The 19,744-nt window shown below is 41.4% G+C and overlaps 1 protein-coding gene across 1 annotated transcript; it reads right to left on the reverse strand.

Moving 5' to 3' along the window:
* Positions 1–4,651: 4,651 nt before the first annotated feature.
* ormdl3 (ORMDL sphingolipid biosynthesis regulator 3) lies at positions 4,652–18,877 on the reverse strand. The gene is made up of 4 exons (XM_061908105.1): positions 18,625–18,877; positions 13,801–13,995; positions 13,581–13,732; positions 4,652–5,331 (listed from the first exon to the last, which is right to left on the reverse strand). The coding sequence occupies exons 2-4, from the start codon at positions 13,972–13,974 to the stop codon at positions 5,196–5,198; spliced, it is 462 nt and encodes a 153-aa protein (XP_061764089.1). The 5' UTR covers positions 13,975–13,995; positions 18,625–18,877; the 3' UTR covers positions 4,652–5,195.
* Between the last annotated feature and the right edge of the window lie 867 nt (positions 18,878–19,744).

The following is a 19,744-nucleotide window of genomic DNA, read 5'->3' on the forward strand; positions in this document are numbered from 1 at the left end:
TAATCTCACTAAAACACTAGCAACACAATAGAAATATAAGGAATTTCCCAGAATTATTCTTGGAAATGTGTCTAAAATCATCTGAATCCGTCCCAATGCAATCGCCTTTTTTTTTTAACTTTATTTTATTCATTTATTTTTTCTAGTCCTTCGCTATCAATATCATCATCCGCAAATCTTTCATCCTCGCTCAAATTAAAGGGGAAATTTCCCTTTTCTCTGTCCGAATAGCTCTTGCTGCTGGAGGCTCCCATTTTAGACAATGTGAGGACGTGAGGAGCTCTCACCCATGTGACGTCATGGTCTGCTACTTCCGGTAAAGGCAAGGCTTTTTTATTAGCGACCAAAAGTTGTGAACTTTATCTTCGATGTTCTCTACTAAATCCTTTCAGCAAAAATATGGCAATATCGCAAATTGATCAAGTATGACACATAGAATGGACCTGCTATCCCCGTTTGAATAAGAAAATCTCATTTCGATAGGCCTGAAGGTAAGTGTGTTGTTGTTTGTGTCAAGATAGTTATTTATTAACACTAACTATATGGAGCTTTTATTTTGAAATGCCGACAAGTCTGTCCTACAAAGTGTCGTAAGTCAGTAGCAGCTGCTGAAAAAGATGCAGCGGCGGGAAAAAAACGTCAGGTTCAGAGGAATATGTGTGCTCCACAGTTGAAGTTACTTCGAACTTTTACATCAATAAACATTCAGTCTTTTAGCACCTGGTTGGTGAGGAAACAAGGTTGGTGTTACGATTCATGACGTGAATGTACTTTTTGTCGTGTCTTATCAAGTGTACAGCTGACTCCTACTACACGATACTGGTTGACGATATTTCGCCCACTAGAGGGTGCTGTCACACTATCATATGCAATGTTTATTGTGAAGTATTGTCACGTCAAAGACAATTACAAGGTAATTTACATATGTAAAGTTAAAAATGTCCACTTATTTTGAATATACAAAATGTAGTATAATTTAAGGTAAATATTACGAGGCGTGTCTTAATGAAATCAAACAATGGATGTCCGCTAACTTTTTGCAACTCAACGCCAAAAAAACGGAAATGCTTATTATCGGTCCTGCTAGACACCGACCTCTATTTAATAATACAACTTTAACATTTGACAACCAAAGAATTAAACAAGGCGACTCGGTAAAGAATCTGGTTATTATCTTCGACCCAACTCTCTAACTTTGAGTCACACATTAAAAGCGTTACTAAAACAGCTTACTTTCATCTCCGTAATATCGCTAAAATTCGCTCCATTCTGTCCACTAAAGACGCTGAGATCATTATCCATGCGTTTGTTACGTCTAGTCTCGACTACTGTAACGTATTATTTTCGGGTCTCCCCATGTCTAGCATTAAAAGATTACAGTTGGTACAAAATGCGACTGCTAGACTTCTGACAAGAACAAGAAAGTTTGATCATATTACGCCTGTACTGGCTCACCTGCACTGGCTTCCTGTGCATTTAAGATGTGACTTTAAGGTTTTACTACTTACGTATAAAATACTATACGGTCTAGCTCCATCCTATCTTGCCGATTGTATTGCACCATATGTCCTGGCAAAGAAATCTGCGTTCAAAGGACTTCGGCTTATTAGTGATTCCCAAAGCCCAAAAAAAGTCTGCGGGCTATAGAGCGTTTTCATTTCGGGCTCCAGTACTCTGGAATGCCCTCCCGGTAACAGTTCGAGATGCTACCTCAGTAGAAGCATTTAAGTCTCACCTTAAAACTCATTCGTATACTCTAGCCTTTAAATAGACCTCCTTTTTAGACCAGTTGATCTGCTGCTTCTTTTCTTTTTCTCCTCTGTTCCCCCCTCCCTTGTGGAGGGGGTCCAGTCCGATGGCCATGGATGAAGTAATGGCTATCCAGAGTCGTGACCCAGGATGGACCGCTCGCCTGTGTATCGGTTGGGGACATCTCTACGATGCTGATCCGACTCCGCTTGGGATGGTTTCCTGTGGACGGGACTCTCGCTGCTGTCTTGGATCCGCTTTGAACTGAACTCTTGCGGCTGTGTTGGATCCACAATGGATTGAACTTTCACAGTATCATGTTAGACCCGCTCGACATCCATTGTTTTCGGTCCCCTAGAGGGTGGGGGAGGGTTGCCCACATATGTGGTCCTCTCCAAGGTTCTTATAGTCATCATCGTCACCGACGTCCCACTGGTTGTGAGTTTTCCTTGCCCTTATGTGGGTTCTTCCGAGGATGTCGTAGTTGTGGTTTGTGCAGCCCTTTGAGACACTTGTGATTTAGGGCTATATAAATACACATTGATTGATTATTACGGTAACTCATACAAGGTGTAATAAATGAGCTAAACAGTTGAGGTACACTACTGATAAGCGTTACTAATTGTATTTTTTTTTTTTTTTTACTCCTGTAGCTCTTATGGGGTTTTCACATTAGGGAGACCATCTTTTCAACCCAGGATGCTGCCACCGTAACGGCACAAAGAACTTGGACATGGTGGGGAGGCAAAAGTCCATTCCATCCATCCATTTTCTACCGCCCGGGGGGGTGCTGAAGCCTATCCCAGCTGCATTCAGACGGAAGGCATGGTACACCCAGGACAAGTCGCCACCTCATCACAGAGCCAACACAGACAGACAACACTCACATTCACACACGAGGGCCAATTTTACTGTTGTCAATCAACCTATCCGCAGGTGCATGTCTTTGGAGGTGGGAGGAAGCCGGATTACCCGGAGGGAACCCACGCAGTCACGGGGAGAACATGCAACCTCCACACAGAAAAATCCCGAGCCCAGGATCAAACTCAGGACCTTCGTATTGTGAGGAACCCCTGAGGCCAAATTAACAGGTCTGAAAACCCCATCTTTAGCAAGTAGCTCACTAACAATCATTTGTTGCAACACTGCCCCTAGTGCTAAGGCGAGAAACTCCAGGATCTATGATAGTCAATATGCTGTCAGAAAAACCTGATTACACCAACTTAAAGGCCTACAGAAATGAGATTTTCTTATTTAAACGGGGATAACAGGTCCATTCTATGTGTCATACTTGATCATCTTGCGATATTGCCATATTTTTGCTGAAAGGATTTAGTAGAGAACATCGAAGATAAAGTTCGCAACTTTTGGTCGCTAATAAAAAAGCCTTGCCTTTACCGGAAGTAGCAGACCATGACATCACATAGGTGAGAGCTCCTCACGTCCTCACATTGTCTAAATTTCAAAATAAAAGCTCCATATAGTTAGTGTTAATAAATAACTATCTTGACACAAACAACAACACACTTACCTTCAAGGCCTATCGAAATGAGATTTTCTTATTTAAACGGGGATAGCAGGTCCATTCTATGTGTCATACTTGATCAATTCGCGATATTGCCATATTTTTGCTGAAAGGATTTAGTAGAGAACATCGACGATAAAGTTTGCAACTTTCGGTCGCTAATAAAAAAGCCTTGCCTTTACCGGAAGTAGCAGACGATGTGCGCGTGACGTCACGGGTTGTAGAGCTCCCTTACATCCTCACATTGTTTACAATCATAGCCAGCAGCAGCTGGAGCCATTCGGACCAAGAAAGCGATCATTTCTCAATTAATTTGAGGATGAAAGATTCGTGGATGAGGAAATTTAGAGTGAAGGACTGCAAGAAAAAAAGACAAAAAAGTAAAAAAAAAAAAAAAGGCGATTGCAGTGGGAGCGATTCAGATGTTATTAGACACATTTACTAGGATAATTCTGGAAAATCCATTATCCACCTATTGTGTTGCTAGTGTTTTAGTGAGATTAAATAGTACCTGAAAGCCGGAGGGGTGTGGCCACGGGTGTGTTGACGCCAGAGTCTCTGAGGGAACTCACGGCAGCTGCAGCAGGACGGAAGCTTCGCTGATGTTTCCGGTAAGAGGCGACGTATTACCATAATTTTCTCACCGAAAACTGCCGGTTGACATGTAGTCGGGATCCATGTTCGCTTGACCGCTCTGATCCATAGTAAAGCTTCGTGTTCGGGAATTTTAAACAAGGAAACACCGGCTGTGTTTTTTTGGCTAAAGGCTAAAAGCTTCCCACCTCCATCTTTCTACTTTGACTTTTCCATTATTGATTGAACAAACTGCAAAAGGTTCAGCAACACAGATGTCCAGAATACTGTGTAATTATGCGATTAAAGCAGACTACTTATAGCTTGAAAATAATGTCCGCTACAACCGGTGACGTCAAACGCACGCGTCATCATACCCCGACGTTTTCAACAAGACACTTCGCGGCAAATTTATAATTGCAATTTAGTAAACTAGAAAGGCCGTATTGGCATGTGTTGCAATGTTAATATTTCATCATTGATATATAAACTATCAGACTGTGGGGTGGGTAGTAGTGGGTTTCAGTAGGCCTTTAATCCTCTCACATTGCATGATCCATCCATCCATTTTCTACCGTTTATTCCATTTTGGGGTCGCGGGGGGTACTGGCGCCTATCTCAGCTACAATCGGGCGGAAGAAAGGGTACACCCTGGACAAGTCGCCACCTCATTGCAGGGCCAACACAGATAGACGAAAGGCTAAAATGCGATTAAAGTGAACAAATAAGTACAGTGAAGCTAAGATGAATGTTTACCTGGAAATGACAACTCTGTGCTGTATATTTTATGAAATGCACACACAGTCGGTTTGAAAAATATTATATTTTTGTACGCAGTAGGATCACGTGACGTGTGTTATGGCTAGCTAACAAGTCCCTCGCTGTTGAGCCTTCTTTTAAAAGAGTCCAACCTTCCATGAGACAAAAGCCCTTATCGGCCACGGACAGCAGCTACGTTTGGTCGAAACAAACTGAATAAATATCAACATGAAATGCTACAAAGGCGGCCATGGCGTGGAGTGCACTGATGCATGCTGGGAGCTCCTCTACTTCAACTATTCTGCTGATCCTCCGCAAAACGCGGGACGAGAGGCGTCCGGCTACGGGACAGAAAAAAAACCTGACTTTCCAGGTGTGTCGTCTCCGTCCTCTCACGAGAGTCTTGTGGTTCCTTGCAGACGCGTAGGAGAAAAGTATGCTAACATGCTAACTAACGTCTTAACACCATTTTTGAGATGTCTCCCGACTTTTGCAGGCCGACGCTCGCGGACAGTCGGGAGTCCGCCTCGTCTTCGACGGCGCGGCGGTCCTGACCTCGCTGATGCCTCCTACTGGCGCTCCGCCTGCTTCAGTATTTGTTGATGCCAAAGAGGCGCACGCCGTGCAGCTGAGGCAGCTTGGGAATGAGCACGGTGAGCAGCGACACCGTGTTCACCACGAAATGGACCCGGTCGTATTTGGTGTAAAAGCTGGTGAGGATGTACCTGCAACACACACACACAGTCATTGGTATGGTTTCATTCATTTTTATTTATTTATTTTTTTAATTTGCCGAAGGTGCATCTGTAAATATTGGGCAAAGTCCATGAATACTTATGTACATGGTGTTTATTAGTTTTTATTTTTGATATATTTGTAAAAAAAAACTAAACAAAAAAAACATTTTCCGAATGTTATAGCAGGGTATTGTGTGTAGAATTTTGAGGACAAAAATAAGAAATTTGGAATAGGGCTGTAACGTATTTAAAGTGCTATGAATACTTTGCGATACATACCATCCATCCATTTTCTACCGCTTGTCCCTTGCGGTAGGACACAACGGCAGTGACTAGGATGGCGGAAGCGGGAATCGAACCTGGAACACTCAAGTAGCTGGCACGGCCACTCTATCAACCGAGCTATGCCGCCGATAACTAGTGAAAAATTACAATTGGCTCCGACTGTAATCTTTTGGTTTTTGCCTTTAAAGTCCTCCTGTGTCCAGGGACTTATTTTTGAAAACAATAACAAAAGGGACGACTTTGTACTCACAGCAAATATCGATCTCATCACTGTCGTATCAGCCATATACTTGTACCATACTTGGTATTGTTACTTTCAGAAAGTGTTTTAATCTTATCTTATTCTGACGCAGTTTTGAGATGTTAGATTTCCTGTGCTCTTAATTTGGCGACCTTGTCTGAGACGCAATTTCCTGTTTGTAGCGTTTCTGCTTAATATGGGCTCTTTGGTGATTGTGTAAACCGCATTGTGTGCGTTTCTGACTAAAATGTAAGTATACGTCGAATATAGCATGGGCATGGTTTTTAATGCTAAAATGCGTATAATGTGTTGGATGTAGCCTTAACCGAGTGTTTGTTTGGAACCATATTTCTGCTTGACGATGTTATTCGCCAGCTCAACTTTCGCCCTGTTAATACTTTTTGTTACACCGTAGTTATCCTATCCTACCACTAGAGGGCGACACAGACCACGTTTTAAAGCACTGTCTAAATCAGGGGTCGAGAACCTTTTGGGCTGAGAGCCATGGAAGCCAAATATTTTAAGTATTTCCGTGAGAGCCATATAATATTTTTAAACACTGAATACAACTAATTGCGTGCATTTTTAAGTAAGACCAACATTTTTATAGCATAATAAGTATCTTATTCTTTTTAATAACATTGATATTCTAAAGCTAACCAATAATACTAATCATTAATGCGACTTCTTGAACAAGTGCGGTAGAAAACAGATGGACGGATAAAGTGCATGAGAATGTTATATATTTTAAACGTTAATTTTAGCACTGTGATTACCAGCGGAATTGTTCATAAATATCCTGTTAAGCCACGTCAGCTAAGATTGATCTGAGAGCCAGATGCAGTCATCAAAAGAGCCACATCTGGCTCGCGAGCCATAGGTTCCCTACTCCTGGTCTAAATCAATGGTGCTTATTCTCCATTCATCTCTAATGGACTGCTCTAATAGACCATGTTCATTTGTTTGTATATTTGTTTTATAACACATTGTAGAGCAGGGGTAGGGAACCAATGGCTCTAGAGCCAGATGTGGCTCTTTTGATGACTGCATCTGGCTCTCAGATCAATCTTAGCTGACATTGCTTAACACGATAAGTAATGAATAATTCTGCTGGTAATCACAGTGTTAAAAATCCATCCATTTTCTACCGCTTATTCCCTTTGGGGATGCGGGGGGCACTGGTGCCTATCTCAGCTACAATCGGGCGGAAGGTGGCGTACACCCTGGACAAGTCGCGACCTCATCGTGGGCCCAACACAGATAGACAGACAACAGTCACATTCACACACTAGGGCCAATTTAGTGTTGCCAATCAACCTATCACCAGGTGCATGTTTGCTGAACTAATTAATTTGCGTATCATTCTTATGTAAGACAAGAATATGTTTTCCTTTTTTTTTTATTATGAAATCTGAAATGTTATAGGGCAGCATAGTGGAAGAGGGGTTAGTTAGTGCAGGGGTAGGGAACCAATGGCTCCAGAGCCAGATGTGACTCTTTTGATGACTGCATCTGGCTCTCAGATAAATCTTAGCTGACATTGCTTAACACGATAAGTAATGAATAATTCTGCTGGTAATCACAGTGTTAAAAATAATGTTCAAATTATAAAACATTCTCATGGGGGACGACGTGGCGCAGTGGTAGAGTGGCCGTCGCAACCCGAGGGTCCCAGGTTCAATCCCCACCTAGTACCAACCTCGTCACGTCCGTTGTGTCCTGAGCAAGACACTTGGTTAGCGCCTTGCATGGCAGCTCCCTCCATCAGTGTGTGAATGTGTGTAATAAATGTGGAAGTAGTGTCAAAGCGCTTTGAGTACCTTGAAAGTAGAAAACCGCTATACAGTACAACCCATTTATTTATTTATTTATCATGCATTTTAATCCAACCATCCATTTTCTATCGCACCTGTTCAAGAAGTCGCATTAATGGTAAGAAGAGTTATATTTATTATTGGTTAGCTTTAGAATAACAATGTTATTAAAAAGAATAAGAGACGTATTATACTCTAAAAATGTTGGTGTTACTTAAAAATGCACACATTTAGTTGTATTCAGTCTTTTAAAAAATTATATGGCTCTCACGGAAATACTTTTTGAAATATCTGGCTTTCATGGCTCTCTCAGCCAAAAGGTTCCCGACCCCTGTTGTAGAGTATATTATATTAAAAATAACATTATACGTACCCTGTCATATTATTGTATAAAATATTCATACAAAATATGTATATCATATATATTATCCATCCATCCATCCATCTATTTTCTACCGCTTGTCCCCCTTGGGGTCGCCGGAGCTTATCTCAGCTGCACTCGGGCAGAAGGCGCGGTACACCCTGGACAAGTCGCTACCTCATCGCAGGGCCAACACAGATAGACAGACAACATTCACACTCACATTCACATCCTCGGGCCAATTATATATTAATAGTACGATATATATAATATACATCATATTATATATACATCATACTCTCACTATGATGTTAGATCCACTATGGACTGGACTTTCACAATATTATGTTAGACCCACTCGACGTCCATTGCTTTCAGTCTCTCCTAGAGGAGGGGGGTTGCCCACATATGCGGTCCTCTCCAAGGTTTCTCATAGTCATTCACATCGACGTCCCACTGGGGTGAGTTTTTCCTTGCCCTTATGTGGGCTTTGTACAGCGGATGTCGTTGTGGCTTGTGCAGCCCTTTGAGACACTTGTGATTTAGGGCTATATAAATAAACATTGATTTATCGATTGATTTATATATTGCCTAAATGTATCCTAATCATTATTTGTATGTGTTCCCCTTAGACCACACACACACACGCACGCACGCACGCACACACACACACACACACGCGCGCCCTACTGACCGGAGTCCTTGTCCTAAGATATCAGACCAGCATTCCACATCCAGAGTAACCTTCTCTATCACAGTTACAGTCGATAATTGTACCATCTACCCACCTACGATTACATTCAAGAGTTCTAGCTTAGCAGTCAGTAGGGGTGTTCAAAAAAATGCATTCATAATTTTTAACAATTGTTGAAAAAAAAAAGTTATTAAGCAATTAAAAAAACAAGTTTTTTAGGCCATTTGCATGTAACCGAAAGGAGCTTTTTCCAACCTGTAACCGGGTTTGAAAAACGTTCTTATAATTATTATTACAAATAATACATTGCAAGAATCGTGTTCGATCGAGAATGGAACTGTCACCCCAGGTATTGGGTCTGAACGCTCAAAGATTCACACCCCTCGCGTATAGCATGGAGTCTTGAATCATCCTACGGTGTGTCGGGTAGCATGTTCAGCTAGTCCTCGTCCTCCAGTGATAATAATACTTGGAAGAAACTTCCTACGTTTCCTGCCATGGAAGCAAGGATTAGTTAGCGCCTTGTTGCTGTCAAATTTGCTGGCATTATCACTAACGTTGAACAAATAAACGTACATATAAATCCATCCATCCATTTTCTAATGCTTAATCCCTTTTAGGGGTCGCCGGCGCCTATCTCAGCTACAATCAGGCGGAAGGCGGCGTACACCCTGGACAAGTCGCCACCTCATCGCAGGGCCAACACAGATAGACAACATTCACACTCACATATAAATCACCATTCTAAATTGATTTACAATTTCACAAAAAATCAATTTACAAAAATTTAAAAAGAAAAGACAATTTTAACAATATTCATAAAGAAGTTTAGGTCTTCTCTATGAAAACCAGAATTATTTTTTTGAAACTCGCAAAGAGTGTTGTTCCCAAATGGCTTTTGATACTTCTTGGTACTTTTCAAAATAAAGGGGACCACAAAAAATTGCATTATTGGCTTTATTTTAACAAAAAATCTTATGGTACATTAAACATATTTTTATCGCAATTTTGTGCTTAAATAAAATAGTGAACATACAAGACAACTTGTCTTTTAGTAGTAAGTAAGCAAACAAAGGCTCCTATTTTAGTCTGCTGACATACGCAGTAAAATATTGTGTCATTTTCCCTTCTATTATTTTGTCGAAATTATTAGGTACAAGTGGTAGAAAATTAATTATTAATCTACTTGTTCATTTACTGTTGATATCTGCTTACTTTCTCTTTTAACATGTTTTATCTCCACTTCTGTTAAAATGTAATAATCATATATTCTTCTGTTGTTTGGATGCTTTATATTAGTTTTGGATGATACCACAAATTTAGGTATCAGTCCGATACTAAAGGGGAACATTATCACCAGACCTATGTAAGCGTCAATATATACCTTGATGTTGCAGAAAAAAGACCATATGTTTTTCTAACCGATTTCCCAACTCTAAATGGGTGAATTTAGCAATTTAAAGGCCTTTCAATTGATAGGCTGTCGGAGCAATGACCTTTCACCAAGTCAAATCAGCTCTGTTATTTTCCGTTTTTTCGACTGTTTTCCCGTACCTTGGAGACATCATGCCTCGTCAGTGTGTTGTCGGAGGGTGTAACAACACAAACAGAGACGGATTCTAGTTGCAACAGTGGCCAAAAGATGTGAAAGTCCCTCGTTTGTTCTGCACACTGTACTGACGACAGCTATGCTACAACAGAGATGGCAAGAATGTGTGGATATCCTGCGACACTCAAAGCAGATGCATTTCCAACAATAAAGTCAAAGAAATCTGCAATATTGGAAAATACACCACCACTGAATCTGCCCGAGTGCCTCGGGAGCTATTCAGGGACGACGGCAGTCTCTTCCCGCAGACGAGCGAGGTAAACCCCCTGGATGTCTTGGTTAAGACGTGATTTATGCCACTTCTTTTTCTGTCTCATTTTGTCCACCAAACTTATAACGTTGTACATGAATGCACAAAAGTGAGTTTTGTTGACGTTATTGACTTAGGCTAGCTGTATGTACATATTTCATCATTATGCCTCATTTGTAGCTATATTTGCATCCAGCCTTTCCCTCCACCCGCATTTAATGCCAAACAAACACATACCAATCGTTGGTTAGAAGGCGATCGCCGAATTCGTCCGCGCTTCCTCCCGTGCTGCTGTCTATCGTGATATGGCTCAATAGCTTCTGTTTCTTCTTCAATTTCCTTTTCGCTACCTGCCTCCACACTCCAACCATCCGTTTCAATACATGCGTAATCTGTTGAATCGCTTACGGCGCTGAAATCCGAGTCTGAATCCGAGCTAATATCGCTATACCTTTCTGTGCTATCCGCCATGTTTGTTTCTGTGTGGTCACGCTGTGACGTCACAGGATAATAGATGGGTGGATATAACGACGATTAAAATCAGGCACTTTGAAGCCGTTTTTCGGGATATTGCGTGATGGGTAAAATTTTGAGAAAAACTTTGAAAAATAAAATAAGCCACTGGGAACTGATTTTTATTGGTTTTAACCCTTCAGAAATTGTGGTAAATTTCCCCTTAAGAAGTTACAGGTTCATACATTAGTTGTATTCAAAGTCCTCATGTGTCCAGGGACATATTTCCTGACTTTATTCACATAATATAAACTTTTAAAAAAAAAGAACAAAGCTTTTGTGATGCTAAAAAATATCGATGTAATCATACTTGTATCGACTTGTACTGAGTATGATTCATTAGTATCGAGGTACTATACTAACATCGGTTTTACGTACCACCCGACTTGCGACCGGTTTTGAAAAAGATGTATTATAAATATTATTATATCAATTATTATTATACTAAGATCAGCTGCTACTGACGGTCCCTGACACAAGGCTGAAGCTTAGAGGTGACAGAGCATTCGCCGCCGCTGCTCCCAAGCTCTGGAACGACCTACCTCTGAGTGTTAGACAAGACTCCTCTCTTCCTGTTTTTAAATCTCTCTTAAAAACATACTTTTATTCCATGGCTTTTAACAGTGAGTAATATCCATCCTGCAATAGCGCCCCATTATACACCTGCTGTGAACCTGTTTTTATGTTTTATTTATTTATTGATTTTTTATCATGTTCTGTTTGTGTTGTGTTTGCTCGGTTCTCGTTTTTAACCTGGCCATTGTACAGCACTTTGGCTACCCCTGTGGTAAATTTTAAATGTGCTAAATAAATAAAGTTGATTCGGTTATTATAGTAAATAATACATTTGAGAGAATAGTGTTGAATAAAAAATTGGATCTGAATCAAAACGTCACCCCAAAAATTGGGGACGGCGTGGCGCAGTGGGAGAGTGGCCGTCAGCAACCCGAGGGTCCCTGGTTCAAATCCCACCTAGTACCAACCCCGTCACGTCCGTTGTGTCTTGAGCAAGACACTTCACCCTTGCTCCTGATGGGTGCTGGTTAGCGGCTTGCATGGCAGCTCCCTCCATCAGTGTGTGAATGTGTGTGTGAATGGGTAAATGTGGAAGTAGTGTCAAAGCGCTTTGAGAACCTTGAAGGTAGAAAAGCGCTATACAAGTACAACCCATTTATCATTTATTTAAAATCGGATTAAATGGTTAGGTTCCCCAAGATTCACACCCCCAATTATCACAATATGCCAATAGTAGGGGTGTAACGGTACACAAAAATTTCGGTTCGGTACCTACCTCGGTTCAGAGGTCACGGTTCGGTACAGTAAGAAAACAACAAAATATACATTTTTTTGGTTATTTATTTACCATATTTGTAAACAATGGCTTGATCCTTTTAACATTGGGAACACTAATAATTCTTCCCACGTTAATCCACATTAAACCGCTTCAAGTTGTTGCTTTGATTAAATAAAATGACACAAATTTTCTTCTACATATAAAAACTCCAACATTAAACAATTTCAAGTCAACTCATCATGCTTAATTTATTACAGCATTGAGGAAACATGTAGTTGATTTTTATTATGTAAATGTTATATTTTTTTCAACTTGTGATGGCAGGGACCCTGCCATTCAAAACTAGGCTGCTACATTACTAATGATTCATGTAACTATAGCTGAAAATTAATCCCTTACCACCATGGAGTTTATGTAGGCTTTATGATGCACTTACATTATTTTAAACACTATCAGAGACAGAAACTCTTCATTTAATGTCCTTTTTTGCTGCTTCAACACCTCAATCAACACACGCGCACACACACACAGCAAAATGAGTTAATGTTACGCTAAAAGCTAACTAGTCTTCACCTAAAGCCAGGACTGCGAGTGAGCTGAGCTGCAGTTTGTTTCTAGAAGGTCAACATAGTGATGTTTAGAAAGTAGTTGACTTGGAATATAATTTGGGGAGAGTGCGTTGCTCCCCTGCTAAAGACCTATCTGCTCGACATCGACACTAAAGCGCTGACGACATGCGCTCTGAATACGCATTGCTGATTGGCTTTGTATGTAACCAATCAGATGGTTGTGTGGGCGGGACAATGCAGGGTGCTGTGTACGGACAGAGGCAGAACGGAGCGGAGCAGCTTGTTAAGACTTTACTTCATATGATCGTGTGTAATTCCTTCGGTACTGCTCCGCACCGAACCGGAACCCCCGTACCGAAACGGTTCAAAACAAATACACGTACCGTTACACCCCTCGCCAATAGTATTAAAACCTGTATCGTCTGCCTTATATATAATCATTTATATCACATTAATCTCACAAACTCCATTACATTGATCACTGTTGTCTATATATGTGCTGATGTCGGCCACTCTGCTAATAAGCATCAGTAGCTTTCTTGGTAGAGGAAAAGGGGTGGTCACAGCTGGCATTAGCAAGGTCATAAAAGAAAGCAGTGTGACTCACAGGACGATGGGCGTGATGGTGAGAAACTTGCGCGAGGCGGTGAACTGCACGCCGTAGTCCATTTGCTCCCAGTGCGTGAGGAGGCGGGCCTTGCCCTGGTCAGGGGTCTCGAAGGGCGTCCCTTTGACGGTGTGCAGGAGCAGGTACATGCACTGCAGCAAACACACGTTATTAAGAGAGGAAGACCGTGGCGCCGGCGGTCGTGGCGGTGCGGGCCTACCAGGTTGTGGATGAGGTTGGTGAGGGTCCACACCACGGGCACGCTGGCGAAGGGGATGCTGAGCAGTATGACGTGCAGCAGGCCGATGCCCAGGATGTACGACAGCCACATGCCGCGGCTGTTCATCACGCGCGTGTTGGGGTTCACCTCGCTGTGCGCCGTGCCCACGTTCATGGCGCCGTCACACAGCTGACACTTTAACAAACAAAGATTACGTTCTTCAAAACCTCACTTTTTTTTTCCAGGGCCGATACGATTACTGGTAGTCAAGGAGGCCGATAAGCAGCATTCGCAGGTGATAAATGTTATTTAAACGTGAATATTTTGTCAGTAAACATCTGAAGAAGGTTTTGTTTTTTTAAGATTATTCTTTAGGAAACTTAATGTTTTATTTATCATCAAAAAACATTAAACACCTTTATTACGTGTGTCTAAGACAGTGGTTCTTAATCTGGGTTCTGAGTCGGCCTCAGGGGTGCGGCGGAGGTCAAAACACACCCGACTCATCGTATGAATAAAAACCTTTCCCTATCGGCGTATTATTGATACGGCAACAGCTGAATGATTTGCAAGTGTGTCATTTTTTTGTAAGTTTATGCCAGGGGTCACCAACCTTTTTGAAACCAAGAGCTACTTCTTGGGTACTGATTAATGCGAATGGCTACCTGTTTGATACACACTTAAGTAAATTACCAGAAGTAGCCAATTTGTTGAATTTCCCTTTAATAAATAAATCTATATATATTAAAAAAATGGGTATTTTTGTCTGTCATTCCGTCATACATTTTTTTTCCTTTAACGGAAGGTTCTTTGTAGAGAATAAATTATGAAAAAAACACTTAATTGAACAATTTAAAAGAACAATTTAAGAAAAAAATGAAAATTTAATTTTATCTTCAATTTCGACTCTTTAAAATTCAAAATTTATCCGAAAAAAATGAAGAGAAAAACCAGCTAATTCGAATCTTTTTGGAAAAAAAAAAATTATGGAACATCATTAGTAATTTTTCCTGATTAAGATTAATTTTAGAATTTTGATGACATGTTTTAAATAGGTTAAAATCCAATCTGCACTTTGTTAGAATATATAACAAATTGGACCGAGCTATATTTCTAACAAAGACAAATCATTATTTCTTCTAGATTTTCCCGAACAAAAATTTTAAAAGAAATTCAAAAGACTTTGAAATAAGATTTGAATTTGATTCTACAGATTTTCTAGATTTGCCAGAATAATTTTTTAAATCTGGACAAACCCCAAAGGTTTTGGGAAACTGTTCTATGGAGTGATGAGACAAAAGTGGAACTCTTTGGGCCTATGAATCAATGTTATGTCTGGAGGAGAAAAAATAAAGCTTACAAAGAGAAGAACACCTTTCCTACTGTTAAGCATGGTGGGGGGTCAATCATGCTCTGGGGCTGTTTCTCTGCCTCAGGTACCGGGAATCTCCAGCGCGTTCAAGGCATTATGAATTCTATTTCCTAGCAGGATATATTAGCTGCAAATGTCATGAAGTCAGTGACGAAGCTGAGGCCTGGGAGACGTTGGACCTTCCAACAGGACAACGATCCTAAGCATACCTCCAAATCAACATCAGAGTGGTTGTAGAAGAAGGGCTGGAAGACTCTGGAGTGGCCTTCACAGTCGCCAGACCTAAATCCTATAGAAAAGCTGTGGTGGGACTTGAAGAAGGCAGTTGCAGCACGCAAGCCCAAGAATATGAATGAACTGGAGGCCTTTGCCCAAGAGGAATGGACTAAAATACCTGTAGATGGTTGCAAGAAGCTTGTGTCCGGTTATGTATCACGTTTGAAGGATGTCATTACTGCCAAAGGGTGTTCTACTAAGTACTAAAGATGCATGTAACTAGGGGGTTGAATCATTTTGTCAATGAGATATTAAGAAAAATGTCCTTTTTTGGTATTTTGTAAAATACAGTGTTACAATTTAATTTGCATTTATCTATTTGACACATCTTTATTTGACATGACTATAAACAAAATACGGAATAAATGTCCATCTTGCTAAAACACCAAAATTGTGTGGGGGTTGAATAATTTTGATCACTGCTGTATTCTAAGTAACAAAGACCTGATTTAGAATTATTTGGTTAGGGTCAGAGGGTTAAGGTTTAAATAGTAGGCCATGCCGAATAAGGCATTAATAAGTACTTAAAAATCTCTAGTTAAGAGTCAATATGTTACTAATTTACATTTTAATAAGCAACTAAATAATGGTGAATATGTTCCCCATACTAAAATGTTACCATGTTTTATTACTAGTGCACAAAATGAACCGTGCATGAACATCACCTTGTTTAAAAAACAAAACCAACACAGTGCATAAACTCACGACAAATTACACACCTGCAAATCAGTGTTACTTTTGCCGTTGCCGTATCCGTAATATGCCGATAGGGAGAAGTTTTTATTGACACGATGTGTCGGGTGTATTTTGACCTCTGCCGAACCCCTGAGGCCGACTCACCGAACCCCTAGGGTTCGATCGAACCCAGGTTAAGAACCACTGCATTAGTAACACAATAAGCAGATAAGGGATTTTCCAGAATGATCCTAGTAAATATGTCTAATAACATCTAAATCGCTCACACTGCCCTCGTCTTTTTTTTTTTTCTTCTAGTCTTTCACTCTCACTATCCTCATCCACGAGTCTTTCATCCTCGCTCAAATAAATGGGGAAATTGTCGCTTTCTCTGTCCGAATCGCTCTAGCTCATGGGTGTCAAACTCTGGCCCCATGAAATTTAATTTGGCCCTTGAGGCAATATCAAATTAACATTAGAACCGGACCACCGGTATTATACAGTGGCTGTGCCGCTGTAACATCGCATTCACCGCTAATATTCATACTTGCCAATCCTCCCGATTTTCCCGGGAGACTTCCGAAGTTCAGTGCCCCTCCTAAAAATCTCCCTGGGCAACCATTCTCCCGAATATCTCCCGATTTCCACCCGGACAACAATATTGGGGGCCGTGCCTTAAAGTCACTGCCTTTAGCATCCTCTACAACCTGTCGTCACATCCGCTTTTCCTACAAAGAAATAGCCTCATAATGTAAGCGGCTTATACACACTCATAAGTGAATGCATGGCATACTTGGTCAACAGCCATACAGGTGACACTTGAGGGTGGCCGTATAAACAACTTTAACACTGTTACAAATATGTGCCACACTGGGAACCCACACCAAACAAGAATGACAAAGACATTTCGAGAGAACATCTGTACTGTAACACCACAGAACAAATAACCAGAACCCCTTGCAGCACTAACTCTTCCGGGACACTACAATACACGCTACCACCTAAAACATGGGTGTCAAACTCTGGCCAATTTTGGCCCGCCGTGTAATTTAATTTGGCCCTTGAGGCAATATGAAATTAACATTAGAACTGGCCCGCCGGTATTATACAGCGGCGGTGCCGCTGTAACACCGCATTCACCGCTAATACACATACTTGCCAACCCTCCCGATTTTCCGGGACTCCCAAATTTCAGTGCCCCTCCCGAAAATCTCCCACGGCAACCATTCTTCCGAATTTCTTCCGAATTTCTCCCGATTTCCACCCGGACGACAATATTGGGGGCGTGCCTTAAGGGCACTGCCTTTAGCATCCTCTACAATCTGTCGTCACATCCGCTTTTCCTACATAGAAATAGTGTGCCAACCCAGTCACATAATACATGTGGCTTTTACACACGCACACAAGTGAATGCAAGGTATACTTGTTCAACAGCCATACAGGTCACACTGAGGGTGGTCGTATAAACGACTTCAACACTGTTACAAATATGCAACACACTGTGAACCCACACCAAACAAGAATAACAAAGAACCCACACCAAACAAGAATAACAAACACATTTCGGGAGAACATCCGCACCGTAACACAACATAAACAGAACAAATACCCAGAAACCCTGGCAGCACTAACTCTTCCGAGACACTACAATATACACCCCTGCCCTCCCCAAGCAATAATTAACATTTTACTCATGCACTTACTCTTGCTACTTCAAGGCTTGAATGTTTGATTCATTCATTATTGTTATTTTATTTGCAAATGTATTACTAGCCGGTGGAAAAAGTTTATTTTGATATTTACCTCAGAGGGCTGCAAATAGAAAAGAGGCATTCAAATTGTATTTAAATTTTATTTGATATGCCATTGATATTTTTTAATTATTATTATTATTATTTAATACTCGATTTTACATGTCACTATAAAGTTAGATAAGCCTTGCTTGTTCAATATTCAATGCAAAACTTGTTTGGGTCCCTATTAAAAGGTTAATTTGTTCAACCTTGGCCCGCGGCTTTTTTCAGTTTTAAATTTTGGCCCACTCTGTATTTGTGTTTGACACACCTGCTCTAGCTGCTGGTTGCCATGATTGTAAACAATGTGAGGAGCTCTACAACCCGTGACGTCACGCGCACATCGTCTGCTATTTCCGGTACAGGCAAGGCTTTTTTAGTAGCGACCAAAAGTTGCGAACTTTATCGTGGATGTTCTCTACTAAATCCTTTCAGCAAAAATATCGCAAAATGACCAAGTGTGACACATAGAATGGACCTGCTATCCCCGTTTGAGTAAGAAAATGTCATTTCAGTAGGCCTTTAAGAGTGTTGCTGACAAAGAGCAAAAGGCAAGTTACAGCGAATGTGACCTTTGACCCGGTGAGCAGCTGTGGTCAGAAGTAAACAATGGCGCCGCCTTGCTAGCAGCTACGCCAAATAGGAGCAGAATAATGTCAGGAAAGAGTTTTCTGGGGTTATAAGAATAAAAAATATCTTGGCACTAACCTGCAACGTCTCAATCCGCTATCCTGCGTCCTGGCGCGGCTGCGGCTTACGTAAGAGGGCCGAGCTCCCGTCAGCCGCCAGCCAGCATGTTGGCGGCGAGGAGAAGACTTGCTGCAGACACAGCGAACACAACAACACGCCAAGGCTTTGACTTTCTTTCTTTCTTCTTCTGCTTTGAAGCAGCTGCTGACAACAAGGCACGGGCAGCCTCTGGCCCACTGACGTCATCTCTGCTCGCCTCCGCGGACGCCGAAGGCCCCTCCCCGCCCCGGGCCACGCCCACCCCGAGCTAGGCGCTCGTCTCTGAATGGTCAGGTAAGGTCACGCGGCCACTGCTGGCCAATCAGGGGGCATGACGCCCCATGACGTCAGATTCAGGGACAAACCTCGACGTCAACTGGCTGTATAGCTAATGCGCTCCGTGGCGGCCATCTTAGTGGGGGCCACTTTCCCGTTTGAGGCAATGCAAGACAATGCGTCGTATATACCAAATAAATCCCTAACATGCTTATTTCTCAATCGATTTTTATAAAGTTTACTTTATTGATGATTTACAAACATGTGCTATTCAACGTTTTATTTTTGTCCAAAAAAATCGTTATTTAGCATTAAAATATATTACATATACTTAATAAAGGCCTACTGAAATGAGATTTTCTTATTTAAACGGGGACAGCAGGTCCATTCTATGTGTCATACTTGATCATTTCACGATATTGCCATATTTTTGCTGAAAGGATTTAGTACAGAACATCGACGATAAAGTTTGCAACTTTTGGTCGCTAATAAAAAAGGCCTTGCCTGTACCGGAAGTAGCAGACGATGTGCGCGTGACGTCACCGGTTGTAGGGCGCTGTCACGCCAAATTCCTTCCCCCCTACAAAAACCTTCCCCCCGGAAGACATTTGGCGTGACAGACCCTTTAATGCCTGAAGGACCCCAATGACGGTGTGATAATACCAAGTTACAGCTGCAAAATTAGCGAAGCAAAAATAGCTTGAACGGTTAGCATGCTGGAATGCTAATATTTTTTCCTCACCGTTATTTTTCACCAATGACAATCAGACAGTTATAATGCTTTTAAAACAGGCAGCTGTGTGGGTTGCTTTAAGCAAGTTAT

The sequence above is a fragment of the Nerophis ophidion genome, linkage group LG08, assembly GCF_033978795.1.
Source record: "Nerophis ophidion isolate RoL-2023_Sa linkage group LG08, RoL_Noph_v1.0, whole genome shotgun sequence".
Classification (NCBI taxonomy): Eukaryota; Metazoa; Chordata; class Actinopteri; order Syngnathiformes; family Syngnathidae; genus Nerophis; species Nerophis ophidion.

Coding starts and splice junctions, on each gene's coding strand:
- ormdl3 (XM_061908105.1), bottom strand. CDS start 13,974: ATGAACGTGGGCACGGCGCACAGCGAGGTGAACCCCAACACGCGCGTG. Junction 13,733..13,800: donor CCAACCTCATCCACAACCTG/GTAGGCCCGCAC, acceptor TGTTTGCTGCAG/TGCATGTACCTGCTCCTGCA. Junction 5,332..13,580: donor ACCATCACGCCCATCGTCCT/GTGAGTCACACT, acceptor TGTGTGTTGCAG/GTACATCCTCACCAGCTTTT.